The sequence below is a fragment of the Buteo buteo genome, chromosome 12 (assembly GCF_964188355.1).
Source record: "Buteo buteo chromosome 12, bButBut1.hap1.1, whole genome shotgun sequence".
NCBI lineage: Eukaryota > Metazoa > Chordata > Aves > Accipitriformes > Accipitridae > Buteo > Buteo buteo.
The window spans coordinates 37,234,478-37,255,358 of record NC_134182.1 but is presented as its reverse complement, the minus strand read 5'-3'; the positions used below and the strand labels follow the sequence as shown (position 1 = coordinate 37,255,358).

Here is a 20,881-nt window from a genome sequence, read left to right as displayed (position 1 = left end):
AGTGTAACAAAAATGGAAGAAAATAAAAAAAAACCCCACTCTTTTAAACCTGTGTATATGCATGCATAATTAGACCTGTATAAATTTACCAGATCGTCTCTGCTGGCTTCAAGTGTCAGTGTCTTTTAAGAATATCTGAGCTCTGGGGCTTTGCTTCATTCTCTCTCAGCTGCATGGGGTCAGAGAACCTTCCGTAGGAATGACAAAAATTTGGGCTGGACAAACAACGGACAACCGGATCCATCGCACTATTGAGGTGCGGCAGATACTGACATTGAACATATGGTATATGCACCAGGTAGGAAGCACAGGCCAACCACCACCCCCATGGTGACCATCAAAATCCTGGCTTTCTGCAGCTTAGGTTCTCTGCTTGTGTTGTGGGGACCTTTCTGAGCTTCTCGATGATGCCAGCCGTGCAAAGCAATATGAGACTGAGGGGAACAAGAGAAAGAACACAGCGTCCCATCTGTTTGAAGGTCTCCTTTTCAAACTTGATGCTGTGTGACAATCAGTTTTTTTAGCTGAGGGGGTAAGCAGGATCTCAACCATCGACCCCGCAGCCAGAGCCAAGCCACCCCAGCAGTGATACCAGCAGATCTGGCTGTCATTGTACTGATTTTCCTGATGTAGTTATGCCACTGTGAAATAGCTGTCAGGAGCCACTGCTGTATACTAGGGAGACAGCTTGAGAAAGAGACAGAATGAAGACTATGGCCGAGTAAATGAAATCTTCATGATCCTGTGCTTTTTGCCTCAGAGAAAAGTCTGGTTGAAATGGCAGGCAAACGCTCAGCAAGCTGTCTGCGATGACCCGGTTGAACAAGTACACTGTCTACAACGTCTAAGTTTTTTGATCAAAGCAGAACATCCACAGAGCAATTACGTTGCTCATTAATCCCTGCCCAAATGCCACAATTGGCAAGATGCTTGTTGGTACATCCACCGGTTCACTGTGAGCAGAACAGTTAGGCTGCACCATTTTCCACTTTCTTCAGGTTCTCAGCAAGGACTGAACAGCAAGAGAAGGAAAATGCCTCGGGTCCTGCTATGCTTCATCATGCAAAGTACTCTTGCCCCTGCCCCAAGTGCTGTAAATCACTTGATGCATTTCTGAAGAAAGCAAGTACAGTTAGTATCATGAACTCAAGACCAAGCTCATACAGTAAGAAATATATTTATAGGGTGCTGTTTGGGTGTATTTACATATCCAGATAGATTTAGCTAACATATAAAGCCACTGACAAAATTGTTACTTGAATGAAAAGCTGACCGAAGTCTGAACTGAAAGTTCTAATTTGTTAGCGGAGGCAGTGTAGGTTGAGGGCAACAAAACACATTGCATAATCTGGTCCCATTAAGCTTTAAAGAGGTAAAATATGAAGAACTACTAGGGCTACGATTTATCTTATTATGATAAAGGTAGTTGCTTTAATATTGCCATGCATTTAAGAAATAACACAATGACCAACAGTAAAATCAAAACCTCATTGAACTACAAGTTGTCATTTTAAAGTCTCATGGTAACAAAGAAAGAAGTGGCTCTGCCTACCTGCTAGCTGCGTGGTTAGAGCATCTGTCCAGAAGTAGCGAGTTGGGATTTCTTTTGCGTCCTGTGGAGTCAGACAGGATTTGAATCCACGGATCAGCCTTCTTCCAAAAAATGCCTTAGCTGGGAGGTGAGGCAATTTCAGTTGCAGGCACTCTCTATTCTTGTTGAAATCAGGTCACAGGACAGAAAGGAATCATGGTGTGTAGAAAGAAAATAAGAAACGAGTCTAATTTTGTAAGCTTACAAAGGGGTTTGTTTCCTCAAAGTGGTGAGCCTGGCCTCTGGTCCCTGTGCAGAACTGCTTACATCTTTTCCACCTGGAAGTCTTCTAATAAAATGTGTAACCAGCCATCCAGAGCTAAAAGGAAAACCTTCCCCTCTTTTGCACTGAGGAGTGCCTCAGAGATACTTTGCAATACTTAACTTTTACCTGTTAAGAGGCTTAAGGAGTCCTAGGGGAAATGTGTGTTTTACGTGCTCAGAAGCACTTTGTGAAGTCTCTTTAATTCAGCATCCCTGTAGCATATGATAATTTTGGCTATGACTGATGGTTGCAGCAAGCACATTTTACAATTTAAATAAAATAACAAAAGCAGAATTTGATTATTTCTCTGTGCACTTGCAAACCACCAAGCAACCTGAAAGCAACGTTGTTTTTGTGCAATACCAGTTTAGCAAGAGATTTCTAGTTTGGTGCAAAATAATTTGTCTTAAGCTTCTCTAAATTGTCTTCTCTGGGAATTATTTTTAGGCTTTTCTGTTTCTCCTGGGATACCTTCCCACCTAGTAGCCATGATGCCACCCCTTCCGCGCTTTCCGGCTACTTTCATTCCTCTCCAGATCCCATCAGAAAATTCTTCCCAAGTTGAGAGCCTGGAGTGCTTACAGACTTCTCCCTTGGCAATGCGCTCTGCTTGGCAAAGCAGATCCCCGCTGTTTGTGCCAAATGAGAGCAGTTCAGAAATCTCAGGAGAGCATGTGCAGCTTTCAGATTCAGGTGGGTAAAAAGCGGTGGAAATCTGAAGCTAAGGCTATTGTGCAAATCCTGTGAGTTTTTGTCCTTGCTAGTGATTGTTACTGATTTTACTGCAGGTTGGGGAAGGTGCTTTGTTTTTATGGTGGCTTGTTATAAAAGCTTTTAAAGTATCTTAAACCTCATTTTTTCACTTTTGAATCAGAATCATCCTGCCTCTCATACTGACGGAGATTGAGCCTTGTAGATATAAATGGAGCAGAAAGTCATTAAATTGGAAAAGCTAAGTTATCTGAAGTAGGGAGCATGTTACATTTAGGAGGAGAAGCATAAAAAGTAGGAAGAGCATATAGCTTCCAAAGGCAAGAGAACATGTTTCTTTAGCTAAGAAGGCCTGCTCTTCGTCAGCAGTCTTGGTGTTCCTCACATTGATATGGAGTTCTGTCATTTGATGGAAAAACAATATGTGAGCTGCTACTTGGTGTCTTCTCTTTGCCACACTTCGCCAGCCTTGTCTTCCGTGGGAAGATACCAAAGGGTGAGAAAGAAGAAAGACCGATTTGCGAGAAATCAAAAGTTGATTTCAAAATGGAGAGAAGAGGAACAAAAAGTGGGAATGAAACTGCTTAACGGGGAAGAGGATGTAAGTCAGATCTGCATCCTGGATTCCTTTAAACTTTTATAGCAAGACCTGACTGTGATGCTGTGAGACAGTCCTGTAGTACAACTGAAACTTTAATTTCATGTTCTTCAAGCTAGCTCAGGACCAGTACTCTCACTGAAAGAGTCTTGTCTGGTTCTCATGCCCGGCACTATTATTTTCATGCTGGGTTAACCTGAGTCAGTTGCCCAGTGAAGTTTATCACAGCGCTTCAGAAATAATTCTGCCAGCACAAATGGGGAAGGGCTGGGGGGTGGATGAGGACAGCAGGAACCTGGGAGCAAGAGCACATAAGGACAAGAGGGAGGTACGACTGCTTTTTTTGATAGCAGAGCTGACTTAGAGCTGCTTCGTGTGTGTAAAACTAAGGCTTGAGGGTGCAGAGGCCTTAGTACATCAGGTTAACTCCTGAGTGTAAGCTGGTCAGTGCAGTTGCCTTTGAAATATGCTTCAGCTAAATGTCTGCTTGAGGACTGAGCTGAACTGAGACTTCCCTGACAGTTGCGACATGTGGGTTTTGACTGCTGGAAACAGAAGCATGAGTGTACCAACAGCTTGTATAACATTTCACATTCTTATTCAAAGGGATAAGCACTGAGCCATTGCTTCAGTGTACTGAGAGCCCCACAAAAAACTTTCCAGACAAGATGATCAAGAAGAGAACAGAAAAGAAAACAAAGGTGAATTACACAGCTGCTTGGACACACTTGTTCTTGCCTTGCACTGGGAAGTACTAGTTGAAAATTAGAGTGCTGGGGCACGTCTCCTCTTCGAGCATGCTGGAGAGAGCACAGCCCCACAGAGGAGACTGTGAGGAGGGACACGCGGGTTCTGCATCCCTCGCTGCCATCAACCTGCTGTGTCACCTCTGCCTCCTCAGCCGTATTCTGGTGCAAGGCAGGTGAGAAGGTCGCAGGAACAGCGCTGCTTGTTGCCGTTGGACTGGAGATTTTTGGTGTGTAGCTGGGAAAGGCTGAGGGAAAGATGTAAAGCTTTTGTATGCCTTTTGTTGGACCGGAAAGTCCTTTCAGTACATTGCGAAGGACATCAGTAGCGCTGGGTGCATTAATGTGATGAAGTGAGCTACACAGGTCCTGGATACAGCAACAGTGTTGTCCTGGTTTCAGCTGGGATAGAGTTAATTGTCTTCCTAGTAGCTGGTAGAGTGTCATGGTTTGAATTTAGTACCAGAATAATGTTGATAACACACTGAGGTTGTCAGTTGTCGCTAAGTAGTGTTTAGACTAAGTCAAGGATTTTTCAGCTCCTCATGCCCAGCCAGCAAGAAGGCTGGAGGGGCACAAGGAGTTGGGAGGGGACACAGCCAGGACAGCTGACCCAAACTGGCCAAAGGGGTATTCCAGACTATGTGATGTCATGCCCAGTATATAAACTGGGGGGAGTTGGCCAGGAGGGGCAATCGCTGCTCAGGGACTGGCTGAGCATCGGTTGGCGGGTGGTGAGCAATTGCATTGTGCATCACTTGTTTTGTATATTCCAATTCTTTTATTATTACTATTGTCATTTTATTACTGTTATTATCTTTATTAGTTTCTTCCATTCTGTTGTATTAAACTGTTCTTATCTCAACCCATGAGTTTCCCCCCCCCCCCCCCCCCCAATTCTCTCCCCCATCCCACTGGGTGGGGGAGGAGTGAGTGAGCGGCTGCGTGGTGCTTAGTTGCTGACTGGGGTTAAACCACGACAAGTGTGTAGCATGAATGAGCCAGTAAAGGCTTTTTGCTCCAGTTGACAGGCTTAACTTGAGCTAAAAGAGCAAGTTTCCACTAGCTGACACTAGAAAAAAGATTAATTGAAGTGGGAGCCGCCTTCTTGTAGTGAACATAGCCAGTAAGCTTCAATAGGAAGAGGTACAAATTTGCACTTTTGTGAAATAGAATAGAAAATGCCAGTTAGAAAGTCTCATGTGTACAAATACTGCTTGTTAAACTGTTTGATGAACTGGCTTGCAGGTCACATAATTACAGACATATGAGTAGTTCAGTACTCTTTAGCAAAGTGTCTCTACTGCAATGTTCTGCAGTGAACACATTAATCAAGCATTGCAAATCTCTAAAGGCAAGGAGCACAAATCATACCATTTGCCCTTTCCTTAATTCCAGCAACTAGACTTGAGGATCAGGAGCCTCTTTTTTTCATGGGTTGCATCCTTCCACCTACTTCATTCAGTTGTATTCTATAAAGTGTTTTCAAAAATCAAAATCTTGCATATGTTGTTGAAAATATAAACATTTCTAATTTATTTTATGCTGTTTATTTTTCATTTATTAGTTCTATAAAGGCTTTGTTTTCATTGATCTTTTTCCTGCTGCTTAGATAACAGTCAATTAAAAGAAAGGCATTTACCTGGAACTTTTTCTGCTGTCAAAGAAGAACAAAGAGAGCAAGTAAAAGAGATTTCTCCATCTCCCTTTGGCATGGAAGGAAAGGTGGAGACTGGAAACGTAGAAGACAGGTGAGAAATTATCTTAATCAGTCAATCAAGCTACAAAAGCATGTTTTCCTTGCTTGTACACATACTGTATGTGTTCTATTTGCAACCCAAAGGCTCTTTCCTTTGCTTGAGAGTGGCAGGTGTGCATGGGCAGAGATTGGACAGGTCTAGGGACTGACAGTTGATCTGCTTCTATATCATAGGATGCTGGTTTAGCCAATTTAAATGAACTGGTTTTGCAACTATGATCTTCGAGGGATAGAAGTAGGCAGAAGTTGGCAGGGGGAGATAACATCTTTTGTTATGCCATCATTTCTTCTGCAGTGGCCATCAGTCTGTGATGGCAGCATCCGAGTAGCTCATTCATTCTTGTCCTTGCTCTGCCTCTTCAGCTGTGCCAAGACCAATTTTTATGTGCCTATACAGTGAACAGGTCAACGAAGTTATCCTTGTCAAAATTATCTGGAGAGAGCAGAAATGTAACTTTAACTTGGATCAGTTCTCTGATCTGCTTCATCACTGCATTGCAAAAGGAGCGGTACCAGCACACTGAGGGGTGCTCATAGCTGGGCAAGAATGGGTAGGTTGGCATTAGTGATGGAAGAAATGCTCGTAGAGTTGTTACCTTTCCTCAGCTGATGCAGATAGAAGCAGCAGCTTTTTGGCACACTGAGCCTTCCATCAAGTATAAAAGTGAAGGAGCAAACTTCTAGGCAAGTACAGACTGAGAGTAATTGTCCTGTGTGTTTTCGTGCATTAACTATGCGGGAGTTGGGCAGAGAAGGAAGACGGGGACCTCCAGAGCAGAAGGGTGGGAAGAGGTGGCAGGGCCATAAATACCTCTGGGCAAGCGGGCCTGTCCACATATGCCTTTTTGGATCAGCAGTGAGCTTCTGAAGTCTGTCTCCCCATCACCTGCACTTGTTGTGCTTCCATTCACGTTGTGGTCTTAGCATGAGCTGGATGAAACTAAAGCACAGAACGTACTCTAGCTCTTCATGACATTTTTGCTATGGGACCAGGCTGTAGTTGGTCTGAAGTAAACTTCCCTGAAATGCATATTGTCTAATGTTGAGTCCTCAGCAGCAAGTTTTGCTCTACAAATCTAATGCTGTGCTAACAGACAGAGGCAGACTGACAAATGAAGATTATCCATGGTACGGTGGTGTTAGGTGGAGGTGGGGTATAGGAAGAACAGTAATATGCTGCATAATCAGTACCTCTCTTAAACTCAGAATTTTTTAATATTCAGTAGAAATTATTAGTAAGTGACTAAATTAAGACTCTAAGCACATTTCCAGTGAAATATGTTCATGTATGCTGCATTATGCTTCATTTTGAGTCAGCGTTCAATTTGTTCCTCTGCAACATTATAGACATTATTTTTCTCCTCTGTCACTCTTCACCAGCTAATTCAACCCCCTCTGTCAGAGAGATAGTGAGTTCTTTGTGACTGTAACCAGCTCTTTTTGACTATTTTCTATTTTTAAGGAGAGACTGATACCAGCCAAAAAATGTTATTTGTTAAAACCATAATTAATGTTTAGTCTGGAGAGGATGTTTGAAAGTGAGACTTAGATGTCGCATAATAGTGGGCTTTTTACTAACATGCTTCACATTTAAAAAAAATTGCAGAGAACATTTCAGTTCTAAACTCAACATCAGCTCCATGAGAATTACTGAAAGAAAACTAATTGGAGAACTTTACAAGTAAGTACCTTCTTGTTCCTTGCCTAGGCCAATCACACCAGCAATTGGTATTAGACAGAAGACTTCTGAAGAATTTGCTGAAGAACAACTTAAAGTAGACAACCATCTCATAGAAAACCAGCAGAAGGAGCAGCAGGTACTGTGCCATTGGTGCATTCCCTTTGTTTTTGACAAGTTCTCATGGAGTTGGGTATTGTGTGGGCTCTGTTTTGGCTCATTGCATGGCAGCACATTTTTCTACTGTTCTTTCATGTGATATTGGAAGATTTTTCCCTAAAGTAAAAAACCTGTATTAGTCAGTCACAATCATATTCCCCACTGTTTCCCACTGGATTCTTCCCTTTCCACATACTTTCTGGGTCATAGTTTGTGCCCGAGTCTCAACACACTTAGCTAAATTAGACCTCAGGGTTGATTCTGTTAGTTTATATCATAATAAATGGTCCATGCAGTTTCTCATGTGCCACTAATGGGAGAATGGGGGCATTTCCAAATACAGTTTTTGTACAAGGGCTAAATACAGTAATACTGTTCTGTTTTTTACCTTATGGGCAGTTTGAGATGACTTTATGTCTGACACCTCTAGGTGTCAGACTCAGCATTTTGTTAGGCTTGTTGACTTGGAAAATGCACATTTTATCACTCAGGAATTTTCTCTATGTCTCCCTGGCAAGATAACACCTCAAACTGATGCATTTATATATTTCTGTGTCACATTGTAAAAAGCACTCAAACTTCCTTTAAAACCAAAGGAAGAACTTTTCTCATCTTCTATCATATGAACACTTAGCACCATCTTAACCACCTGACTCTACTAATGAATTAATGGAGGCATGACATAGTGACTGCTTCTAAAAGTTCTCATACCATCCCTGTAGTCTCTGGGCTGTTACTTATGTACTCAGTTACCCATAGCCAGTGTCTTTAAGACTTCTGGTGTCTCAGCTTTTTCAATGATCATAAATATCTTTCTTTCTGCAAAATGATTCTCAGACTGTGATCGTTGGTATTTTTCATGTTTTTTTCAGAACACGGCAAAAGTAACACCTCGAAAGGCTTTTCTGAAACAAAAAGAAGGTATGGCAAGGTTCAAAAAAAATAAACAGAAGCCTTTAAAAGAAGACAGAAAGCATTCCAGAAGAGCTGGTTTGGACTGCGGGGGTCAATTCTCCCAGCCTTGCCGAGTGGATGCAGGCATACCGCATCCAGGGGAATGCTCTCAGTTCAATCTGCAGGTCAGTAGCTCCATGCAGGTAGGTACACAGGAAAAAAAAGCAGACTGTGCTTTAGCTGAGTGGAAGATAAAGGCTCAGACTGACTGCGAAGCAAAAGTAGTTCAGCAAAGTGCAGGAGAAAAAGAAGTGATTGGGAGAGATGAAGATGCAAAGGAAAATCCTGTTGACTCACCACAGAGAAGGTGGCCTGAAATCCTGCAACCATGTCCTGAAGCAGTAACAGAAATGAACCTACAAGTAGGTGAGGAAAGGGAAACTCATCATATGGATTCTGTAGGGCAGGCGGGCAGAACCGATGCAAGACCTGTGGAGGGTATCCTGCAAAAGGACCTAGGTAGGGTGGATCAGCCTCTGAAAGGTCATCTCACAGAGGGAGCAAAAAGTCCCTCGGAAGTCCTGCAGAAGCATTCTCCACTTCAGGATTTAGAAACAAATCGCATCAAGGAGGCGGAGTGGGGTGCAGGCGCAGGTGAGAAGTGGGTTCAGGTATGCCCACAGGAACTTGTTTTGGGGAGCCAGAGCTCAGAAAGCAAAAGACAAATCCATACTGGTTTTAAGATGGTCAATGGTAAGATAGTAAAAATTACATGTAGCTCACCTGAGGCTGCGGAGAAGGGAAGCTCACCCTCAGCCTTGCAGCAGGAGTGGCCAAGGAAGGGGACAGCTGCCTTGATGTGGCATGTTCAGTCTTCGTCCTGTGAGTCAAGCTGCTTATCCTCCAACAGTGATGAAAACTCCAAATCTCACCATGCTCAGTGTCCCTCCTCGCATCGGCCTCAGGGAGTAGATCATACTGACGGACATTTGGATCTCTCTGACGGTGATTATGCTAGTGATGAGCCCAGTGGAACTGAAAAAATGTCTGTTAAAAAGTACAGCACATCACCCCCAAGGAAACAAGATATTCAAACGATCTCAAGACAACAAGGTCTCTCCTGCAGCACAAGCAGCAGTGATTCCAGTACTGGGGATGTCAGGCTGAAAGGGAGCAAGGCTCTCTCTTCTCTTCAGCATTCCCTGTTTCATCTCACAAGATCAAAAAGGAGAGAGCATGAGCCTGAATCAAAGCATGAGAATAGGGCCAGGGATGTTAAAACCCTACATCTGCCATCCTCAACAGTGGCTGGTGAGATTCCTTCTTTCAAGATTAAAGAAACTACTGCAGTGGAGGAACCACATAAAAAACTGTTTACAGACACATTAGGTAAGAGCTACCTGAGTTTTGATTTACATTTATTTTTCCATAGGGGGAAAAAAATTTCTCTTGGATTTATGACTCATTCTGCCTGTGCTCCCTAGGTATCTGCCCACCTCTGCCAGTTTTTCTCAGTCCTAAACTGGAAAAAAAGAGAAGAGGGGAGAGACGTATCTGCAAGCCCCTTGTTATGCTTGGCTCTCCATCATCACTAGCCTTTTTTCCTAAGTCTGTTGCTTGAGGAACACTTTCAGGTGCAGACTTTTGACCCCATGAGACGGGTGAGAGGTTCAGTGAGTCCCTGGACTCAGACCTAGAGTTCCCTGTAGCTTGGGTATGTTCCTCCCACTGACCCTTTGAGAGTGAAATGTTCACATTTTCTATTTACCCTCCTCAGAGATAACGTGACTTTAAAAAAAGTGGGAAAAATAATTTCTCAAATTTGCATGTTTTGTTCCTAAGACAAAGAGAGCCTCACATCAGTGGAAAATTATGATTTCCTAAACACACCTCCACTCAGTTTCTCCTGAATGTGGTCCCAGTTGTTTGGTCAACCAATCTTTCTAGCCTTTTGGCCCAGTGATCTTACTTCTGGCAATGAAATCGTATATCCTGCTTGAGCAGGATTTAGTCCTTTTTATTAAACTAGTTCTTGACTTTTCTCCTCGCTTAGTTTCCACTGAAGGACTTTCCCCACATTGACTCCTCGTCCTAAATCCATTGGCTGTCTCATGTAGGATCAGTCAAAATCAGTTGTCCTGCCTGCAGTAATCTCTGGGGCAGAAATATTCACTTCTGATGGCTTTCAATGGCTCTGTCACAACTTCCTAAGCACACTCTACTCCATGTAGGGCTGCTGTTAAAAAAGGGTTCCTGAGCCGTCTTTGAAAGTTACAGTCAAAATAAGGTTGAACTATCATGTGGCATTCACATTCCTGAAAAGGAATTCAGCTACTGGCACCAATATATTCCCAAATCTGTTTCACTTATGATTTGTAGGGCTTGGATTGCACCACTAAGAACTATGCTGGGAATGGAATATTTGCATAATTAACCAAAGATACATTTATTCTTATTGATAGATGAAGCAATAAAGCTTACTGCACTTATGCAGTCTGCGGTTTTAAATATGTAGAGAGGCTTCATAAATATTCAGAAAATTCTGTGTGCTAACATAGATGTCTTTATAGAAGAAACCCAGAACATCCTTACCAGAGGATTAGACACTGGCATATATCGCAGAGGAACCCCTTCGTTGACTAGGGTGAAAGAAGAACAAGAGAAAGCAATGCTTTTTCACAGGTAAATCTGTGTACACCAGAAATTGATTTGTGTGTGCAGTGAGGCAAATATTTCCCTTAGGACTGTTAAAATCAGGCTGCTAAATTATTACTTATTAGCTAGCTTCTTTTCGAAGGCATCTGAGTTGTCTCAGAACAGAAACACTTATTTAGCTGTCTAGATTAAAAGTAAAGTGCCTAACTGAAGGGAGCCAACTCTGAAAGCACTGCTGCAGTTTGGGTCTTAAAGCTGAGTAATGCCAAATGCTTTTTATAAGTTGCTGAACATCTTCAGATTACACTGAAATCAGTAAGAACTCAGGATAATTTGTTTTATGGGATCAAGTCTCTGATGGAGTAAAGGATAAACCTCTCATATCACATTCACGTTAGGGTAGCCCATATTTCTGAAGTTAACAAAAAGTGTATAGCATATGTCAGTGCCAACAGCATTGTTATTTCAGGAATACCTATCTTCAGACTAGACTGAGGATACAGCTGGTACCGTATAAAAGAAGAACTTGAAAATGCAAGAGAGTTGGTTTTGTAATTTGTAATTATTAAATGCTGAAAATTGGTTTGGTTTGGTTTTACATCTTCATAGAAGAAAAATAATTCCTTACCACAAAATCCCTGCAAGAAATAAGTTTTGAAATTACGGAGTTTGGAATAGAAGTGCCTTCATAACTGTAACTAATTACAGGTTATCCAAATGCCTCTAATAAAAATTGAGCATGCTTACAATCAAATTAAATATGTATTTTTAATGTGATGAAATCTGTTAGAAATTATTAGGTACCGTCCACCGTAGACACAGGAGAGATTCTTTTCCTCTTTGCATTTCAAGCCTAGTTCTTAACTAGTGCCAAATTAGCCTAATTTATTGATTTGGCTTTTTATTTTACTACATAATGCAAAGTAAGAAATTATCTTTCACATCTGCTTGTCCATTCCTCTTGATTTCAAAGACCATGGGATTAGTGCCAAAGGATATTTCTGAAATACGTTTATCAGTTTGTATAATTTCCTCCTATAGCTGTCTTTCAGCAAAATACTTCCAATGCCTTAAAAATAGATGGTTTCATTAAAGATCCTTCTTGTTTGTGATCTTTCAAACATATTGGAAGATGATCTCTGGCTGATTGTGATAGGTGTTCCAAATGTGAATATTTGTGGGAGTTCATAAAACTACTAATGGAATTAGGTGCTGCTTTTACTTTTACTGGTGTCGGTTTTGGCTGTGGAGTGCTGTACTGGTGCAGAATTACTGCAGTGCTGCACTCTGGCAGCATGGCATTCTCTGCCTGCTGACAGTGCTGCCTCACAGATGACATGGCTTTGATTTTTTTCATAATAGTGCAGGTTTTTAAGAGAGCTTTCTGTGGATTTATTCATGTCAGTAGCCGTAGTAGCCCCTAGCATTTTCATACAGACATTTATCCAAAAATGCCTCCCTAGTATAATGTGTATATCCGTTCACTCACTTTTTCTAATTTATGAGCTAAAACTAATTGCGAAAGGCAGCTTATCCTCCTTGGCTGTGTTGCCCCTGTGCTGATTTATGCAATCGGAGAATCTGCTTTGTACTTTTAAACCAGTAACCCTTTTAGGAACACAAAGTGGCCACCACATTGGTAGCACTTCACTTCTGCCATGTTGACAACTTGTGCTCACTGGAAGCAACAAAAATCCTTCTGAGAGCAGCACGACGTGCCTGGACCTGCCCAGTCTCTCCATTCTTTCGTTTCCAAGCACTTTGTTTTCAGACCTTTGCAGGCACAAATAATATAGGCAAGAGGGCGAAAACAGTTGGGATGTAGGGTGTTGTGTGTATCTATCTGGTGTCTAACGGAGGCTGGACAGTGCTCAAGGCAGCAGCCTGTGGCTTCACCCTTGCAGCGCTGAGGTAGTTGCTGCTGCCTCTTGGTATCAGTCAGAGAATTCAATGTTTGTTATTTCCCTGTTCCTTCAACGAGGACAGCTTGTTTGCCATTTTTAATACATAATTTCCTTATAGAATTGAATCTTCACTCTTTCTGGACCAACAGCAGCAGCCAACATGTTGGGTTTTCTTTTTCCCATCTGCATTTCGCTAAAAGACTTTTTCTTGGAAAAAAGTCTTTTGCTTCATGTATGTATGGATGTAACCCTTGTGCAATTCTGAAGAGGTTGGCATCAGCTGAGATGCTGGAAAGAATAGCTACCTGGATTCTATTTTACAGGGTGCAAGAAACTTAAGACAGTACTGTTCAGCCTTCAGTGGAAGACGTTATATATAAGTCTTGCATCTTGCTTTTGTTCTGGTACATTGTATTTCAGGGCAACTAGTCTGGATATGGAGCAGTGGTAGGCTGGACAAAATCATGCAGGGGCTGTATTTGCTAATTTAACTGTATTAATGTGAGGAGAATTAATACTTCTATTGACTATTGCTGAGACCTTTTTCAGTGTGCCTTTAACCAGAATATTAAACAGGCTTATTTAGTACAGAAAACAACCAAAAAATAAAAATTAGGTAATGAATTGTAAAGAGCAGCAGGATATGGGGAGTTTGTTTATCTCTTAGTTTCTTTGAGAACTTTCATATTTTGCTGCTGAAGTGCTAAACTCCATTACTGAGAGGAAAACATGAGGTCATGGCTGCCTCCTGTAGCTCATATTGCTTTTCGAGAAATAGTGATGGCCAGATGGTGGCTGTAGGTCATGAAGTAAGCTGAAGCAGGAAGCTAACAAATAATTTAAGATTATATAAAGAATAGACTAAGCAGCTGGATCATAGTCATACAAATATACTCCATTTGAGGTTATGTAAAGATTTATACTCTTCCCCTCTTGCAGGGTTAAGTGCACTTCCAGACCACTCATGCCTTGAGACATTGAGTTCAAAGGCGAAATCTCTTCTGGGTGCTGAGCTCCCACATTTAACTCTTGCAGTATATTTACCTATGGAAAATAAAGTGCTTTATCCCCTTTCATTCAGGTCCATGGCTATTCTGATTTGTAGTAATGACTGGGCTGCTGGAAATACAGCTCAGTCCCCAGCCTTGCGTGATGAAGTGCATCATACGTGCAATGCCAGGGAACAAGCTGTGCCTTCTGCAGGTCTGCCTTAATTTAGCTATCTCTCTGAACAGAAAATGTGTTTAAAAGCCTCTAAGTTCATGGTCATTACGTTGTCAGAAAATTTCAATGAGAATTGTTTCCATCTGCTCAATAGAATAAATTTTGCAACTGAACGCATGTATGAGTGTTCCCAGTGAAGGAGGACCTCAATTTTTGACAAGAGCTGATAAATTGTTGCCACTCCCAGCAGTATCAGCATATATGGGACATGCCCAAGCTGTCCAAAAGTCATGCCCGAAGAAGGCACATCTAAAGACAGTCCTTCATTATAGTCTTTCATACTCTTTTTTTACCTTCTGAACAGAACACCAACGGACCAGCTCAAGACTGTCAGGAGCCAGGAGCTGACTCACCCTTTGGAATACAATAGAGACCAAATTCACCCACTGCAGAAAGAAAAAATTGCCCATAGCAAGTTCAAAGGAACAGCTAGAGTCACTGGAGAAAATGTGAAATCAGAAGAAATACAAGTAAGCTGTCTTCTGTAGAATAAACATGCAGCTCTCATCAATTGATATCCTTCCATGCAGGCATCTTATGGTAGTACCTGAATCCTTCCATTTGCCACAGATGGCCAATTATTCATGTTACTTCTTGAGGACAGTTGTGTGTACAGTGAAGATTTTTTTGTTAATAGGACATTGCTTTGGTTTGTGTTTTAAATGTACATCTGGCTTTCTTTATATAGGAAAAAAATTAATTTGTGCCTTCTATTTCTTAAGGAAAGTTGGGAGGTTCCCATGTTCCTTATACTTGTACTGATTTGCCCAGATCTGAGCTGGCTCTTGAAAAATTTCCAACTCCTGCCGTAGTGGGCTTTACATCATTTTGATACAAAGAGCTGTTGTGCCAGTGGCACAGAGTTATTGGCCAACATTCTCTATTCTCATCCTTGAGCTGGGAGTTCGTTGATTATTTTCTTTAAACTATCTTGACCTTTGGCTTTGAGGTATTTTGATGATATCTAGCTGTGTATCTAACAACCTAACCTGCCTAATAACATCCCTGAGTAATTTATTGTGGTTTCTTCTAAGTTCCTTCAGGGGATACTAGCTGTTTGAATCCTCTGTTTCAACCTCCTTAGTGATAAAGTAATCTCTGAATATCTATGGCTATTATCCCTATTAAAAACAGCTAGACATAATATGACTTTACGTAATTTTCTAGAAGAATCACTGATAAAGAGCAGAAAAAACTGATGAGCCATGTGAGACAGTGATAAAGGAGACAGGGGCAGCTAAAAGCTGTATTTTTATAGGATAAAAGAATAGGCAATGCTAATGCTCAGAAATGTCTGGAACAATGTTCTGCTGCAAAAGGATATCTAAACCGTGCTGGTATATTTGACAGCAAACTGACAATTTCAATGATTTTCTTGACCAGAAAAGTTTCAGAACAAATAAAACTGGCAAGATAGTCCTTTGTTCAAACTTTCTATCCTTTCTTTATTTTTCATTTGTACATTTTTGAAATACATATTTTTGTACCATGCATATAGTGAATGTTTTCTCAGCTTGTGTTCCATATTTCTTTAGGGGTAACAATTACAACACAAGATAATTAACTCAGTAAGGCTATTTTAGTATTTTGAATAAAAATATTTTTAATGTCCTCTCTGCACAATATTTTGAAACATGAGCTTTCTTTCCACGTGGGATTTTAAAAAAATTGGTAGAATTTCTGCCAGGGAGTAATTGTGTTTCCTGACTAGGTCTAGCCCTAGAGATGAGTTCTGATAGAGTTGTTTTAATCCTTCGTTCCCACCTGAAAACATAATGAGTACAGTTTCAAAAATTTAATTTTCCACAAAACAATTACAAAACACTTTCTGAGTCACTTCTCTGTGTGATTCCCAAGTTCAGAAGTCTGCTTCTTCTTGAAAACAGCTGATGGATGTGCCAAATTCTGACCGGCATCTCACAGCAAAGAAAGGATGGTGATTAGGACACAAGTAGGCAGATACCCAAGTGAAGTGGAAGTAGGAAAGGGGTGCATGTGGTGATTGATTGACTACAGAGCAAACTGCACATTTCTAGCTTAACTCCACAATATTCCATTTGCAGTATCCAGCATGAGTGCTCTGAAGGAAGAGGAGTCAGTGTTGGGATCAGCACGGATGAGGGAAGGAGAAGGAAGTAGGGAAGAATGACGGAGATGCATGTATATGGAAAAGTCCTCTCCAAAATGCAATGAATTTCATGACTTTCATTTTCCTGAACTCCATTGAAAATTATTTGCAATAATTTGCAATCCCCTGCTGTTTGTAAGGACCACTTAACTATTCACGTGCCCTTGTCACTAAATGAAGATCTGATGAACTGACATTTTTGCCATTAAAATATGCCTTGTATTCTTGTCTTTTTTTGAAAACATTCACATTTACTTGTGTGTGTTTGCATGATTATTTGCATTTCCTGATTTTCCTTCACACAGCAAGGACTTCTCTCCATTCACTTTGTAACAATTGGTTTGTTTTAAATAGAGGAGTTTGCAGGGTAGTGGTTTTTTGTTGGTTTGATTTTTTGGGTTTTCTTTCCCTTTATTTTTCTTTTAAGAAATCAGTTCAAATGTGTTCTTTTTATATTGCAGACCTTTATATTGAAGACCTTTATACTGTAGACCTTTAAGCAGAACAAAAGTCTCCATGCTTCCTTCTGGATGTATAAGGTGAGCATGCCTAGTCCAGGGCAGGCAATGACATGGCACACTTTTTTTTCTCCTGGTAGGTATTAAAACAGCAGATTGCTGGACTGCAGGAGGAGTTCAAGAGAAATGAGTCCTGCTGGCATGCTGCATACAGCAAACTGAGAGACCAAGTTGAGATGCTGACCAGGCAGAACATGGAGCTTCGAGATGAGCTCAGAGTTTCAGAACATCAGAGATGGAAAGCGGAAAAAACGCCAGAAGCTGTGAATTTCATGGACAGAAAACCAGAGACCCCGGTACTGGAAGATACTGTCTGTTTAATACTGTCTGAAAAATTCAGTAGTTTTTCTTTGGAGCTGGCATGCGTGAATATTGTTTCTCTGTTCCTGCCATGCTTAGCCTGAAGGGGGGAAAATCAGCTCTGTAGTAGTTAGAACATACTCTTTGTGTGGTCCCCTTCCACTTAGCCTTGCTTGCCCATGAGGTGGGCACCACTACAAGGTGATTCAGCCAACCTATCATCTTAGACACTTATATCAGGGCAGATGTCTCCCTACACTAAGGAGAGAGTCTAGATAAATATTTTACATTCAGTACCTAAATTAGACAACTAAACTCTCCTGAAATGAATTCTACTCTTTATGTGTATAACGCCATTCACCTTTTTAAAAAAAGAGCTCTTCAGCCAGGTGCAGGCTGGTTTCTGGCAATAGATACAGTGCGACCTTTTATTAAAACTAATTTCAGTTCTTATTTTGTGCTGTAAACTTTCTGGGAAGAAAACAGTCAGTGGCCTGCCTTACAAAGGCACAAGCTGGACTCCTGAAAGGGAGTTACACCAAGGTGGAGCAGGAAGGACAATCAGGGTGGAAAACATAGCCGGCTAGTGTAAATGTCTCTGGTGATCTCCTGAAATCAAAATGGTTTAATCATAGGTTTACAGATTCTCTTATCATTTCTCATTCAGGATCTCATTTGTTTAATATATTTGTAGGGTTACGTGTTACCTTACGATATAACTGAGTAACTGCATTTAAGGGAGTTAAATGAAGGGATAAGAATGTTGTTACCCACTTCTTACACAGGAGACAACAAGTCTTGGTGAAATTAAATGGTTCAGACTAGAATTCAAAAGACAGAAGTCTGGCTTGAGTGGGTCATTTCATCTCCCTGTGTATTCAAGGGAGAAAAATATGTGCCTTTAAAGAGGGATCAACTTCATCCTATGTGCATCAAGGCAACTAGAATGAATAATTATCTTCTAGATGGTGCAGTCTGGTGAGTTGAGTCCTACTCTTCCACAGAGTGGCTGAACCTAGGAGGAAATAAAATCAAGCCATTTACTCCTAGGTATTTTCCTAATCTGAAAATCTGATTTCTAGTAATGTTTCTTTAAAAGATGTTAGAACCACCAATTAACCTGTCCTTTGCTTTATGGGGTAAGGAAGTTTTGGCCTCTCTTTTTATTCGTTTTTAATGTACTTGTTAATGAGATTTTTCACCTAACACTATTAAGTTCCATTGAAGATGTCTTTTCAAGTTACATTTCACTTTATTTTTAATTTTCCCAAGCCTACCTGATTACATGACTCATCTTTTTATAGATTGTGAAGGTCAGTGAAAAAAGATTATAGTCACATGTACAGAATGGAAAAATATAAAAATTCCAATAAAAGCTAGGATAAGAAAAAGCTAATTGACTTCTGTTGTAGGCCAGATTTCTGTATTATTTCTACTGCTTTGGGACATTTGGTGATGTACGACTACTGCTCAAGCCACTGAAGATTTTTGTAGTGTAAGAGTAATATTAGGGTGATGTATATAAAGATGCTAGGATGCCATATACAAAGATTGTTGTGTCTGATACTGGCGAGTTTCAGTCCCTAGCAGAACAAGATGTGGAATTTCATTAATTGTGTTTAAGTATCATAATTTTCATTGCAACAGAAAACCAGATGGCTTTGAGGGTTGTTTGATTCTGCTAGCTGTGACTTGAACTTAAAATTGTATATTTATAACAAATTTTCCATTAGCTTGCAGACGCTATTCTGCAAGAGACAGCACCTTCATCCAAACAAGAAGAAAGATCACAGAGAGATAATCACAAGAGCCACAGCATCTCTCATGTGGGGCCAACGACATCTTTGCAAAAACAATTCTTCAGAGATGTGAATAGCAAAGTATGGGTTCCTATTGCCAGTCGTCACTTTTCCACAGTTTCAAATATTTAATTAAGAGAATGTTCTTTGGAATCAAAATTTGTGCAAATGAAAGTGTCTGTATAAGCATGGTCATGCTTTCTTGCGGTGGGCTTGTGCTGTCATTCAGCATAACTTTGCTTGTAGTTTTTCTTCTGATTTTGCAGTAGCAGGAGACAAAACTTTTTTCCTGCTCTAGACCTAACTGAATTGCCTGTTGTTGGCAGCTTTGCTCTGAATTCATTGTACCTGCTACTTCACAGATTGGTTTGACAGGGAACACACCATACCTTGCCACAGCAAACCATAAATCCAGTATTTTGCCATTTGAGGCTTTACTTGCCAATAAGCACTAGTGGCCTTCTGCCTGATAAAGTCAGTGGGAAAATCACTTACCTTTTTACAAGTTGTGACAAGTGAACTTGGTACGTCAAGTGAGATGCTGGTTTCTGACTGGTATCTCTATGACTGCTCCTCCACAGCCAGCTTACCACATTTCTTACACATCTCACTGATTAGAAGATATACACATCTCACTGATTAAAAGATATACATATCTAAATATCTTGTCATGCTTTTCTTTCTCTTGGCTTTGTATTTCTTACTTCGTATTATAAGCATCTTGATTATTACAAGTGCCTTTTCTTCCTTTTGCTCACATTTAGCTGAAATCTGTGCTTTGTTCAAGTGAACAGTCTGTAATTCCCCCAAGCTACTAGAAAGTAATCTCCCGATTGCACTGGCTAAAGCAAAACTTAGCTCAGATTAGCCAACACACCGCTCTCTCTGCCTGTTTAGGGACTGAAATAAAATGTAAAACATGTCAGATGAGAAAGGAGGCAACTATTCCACCCTAGTAATCATGACAGTGTGTGTCTTGAAAGTCACTAGACAGTGGCTTTAGTGAATCCTGCATGGTGCCAGGTATGAAAAGAGAGAATGATAAGAACAACTCTAAACTGAATACGCTTAAAAGAGCACAATTAGTCCTGTGTGAAACAGTAGCTTCAGAGATATGTTCCTGCCTTCAAGACTGGCTGTATTTCTAAGCAATATATGTTGCTTATAATTCAGAAGGTGGAGGGTTTACCTGCAGGAAATTGTTCTATTTGTTCTATAGTGATGTCAGATCTCCCCAGTCCCTTCTACAGCTGGGATCTCTCTATTCCTCTGTGCTGGGGGGGACAGAATTACTAGCCAGACAAGTAATGTGCAATATCCATCTGCAGTTAAAGTTGCCAGTGAAGTCAAAAAGCTATCTTTGGTAGCTTACCCTGGAAATTTTCAAGGTATGAAAGAGTTTGTTTCATCTGAACATCTCAAGCACTCTTGCAAAATGAGTTAAAAACATTTATTCTACATAGAGACTCCCTAAGATCCACTGAGTTCATTTTCCTCTTGTGGCACACAGCCATGTGCAAAAAAAATTGTGCCTTCAGCAACAGTTTTGAGGAGGGGCAAGTTCAGGACAGCAGACTTTTGGACTCACTGTTATCTGAGCTTTCACCATCCAGCCAGCATTGGATCCAATCCAACTGGAATCCAGCACAAGCCTGAGCTAGACTGGTGGGCATAGTGCCCAGATGTCCTGAGTGAACTCTGAAATATTTGACAGAGACACATGTTCTTTATCTGATCTGATGGCAGAAGAAGGCTTTGCAGTGAATAGAGTGGCTGCCAATTATTTGAATCTAGAATTGAAGGCTCAGGTAAATGCAACTTTAAACAGAAGCCCAAAATCTGTGTCATAGTGATAGATCTGAACACAGTGACTCCCTTGTATTTCCTTTGTATTTGAGCTCTTCTGCTAGCAGGTGGATGCTTTCCCTCAAAGACTCTGTGAATCTGGACAA

General features: G+C 40.9%; 1 protein-coding gene across 1 annotated transcript in view; it reads left to right on the top strand.

The window, feature by feature from the left end:
• The window catches only part of LOC142037705 (uncharacterized), a 36,274-nt gene that overhangs the window by 4,427 nt on the left and 10,966 nt on the right, over positions 1–20,881 (top strand). The window contains 10 exon segments of the mRNA XM_075042187.1: positions 2,304–2,549; positions 3,772–3,816; positions 3,819–3,866; positions 5,524–5,662; positions 7,379–7,487; positions 8,380–9,790; positions 10,960–11,083; positions 14,489–14,654; positions 16,911–17,126; positions 18,864–19,010. Coding sequence (XP_074898288.1) covers positions 2,304–2,549; positions 3,772–3,816; positions 3,819–3,866; positions 5,524–5,662; positions 7,379–7,487; positions 8,380–9,790; positions 10,960–11,083; positions 14,489–14,654; positions 16,911–17,126; positions 18,864–19,010 — 2,651 coding nt within the window.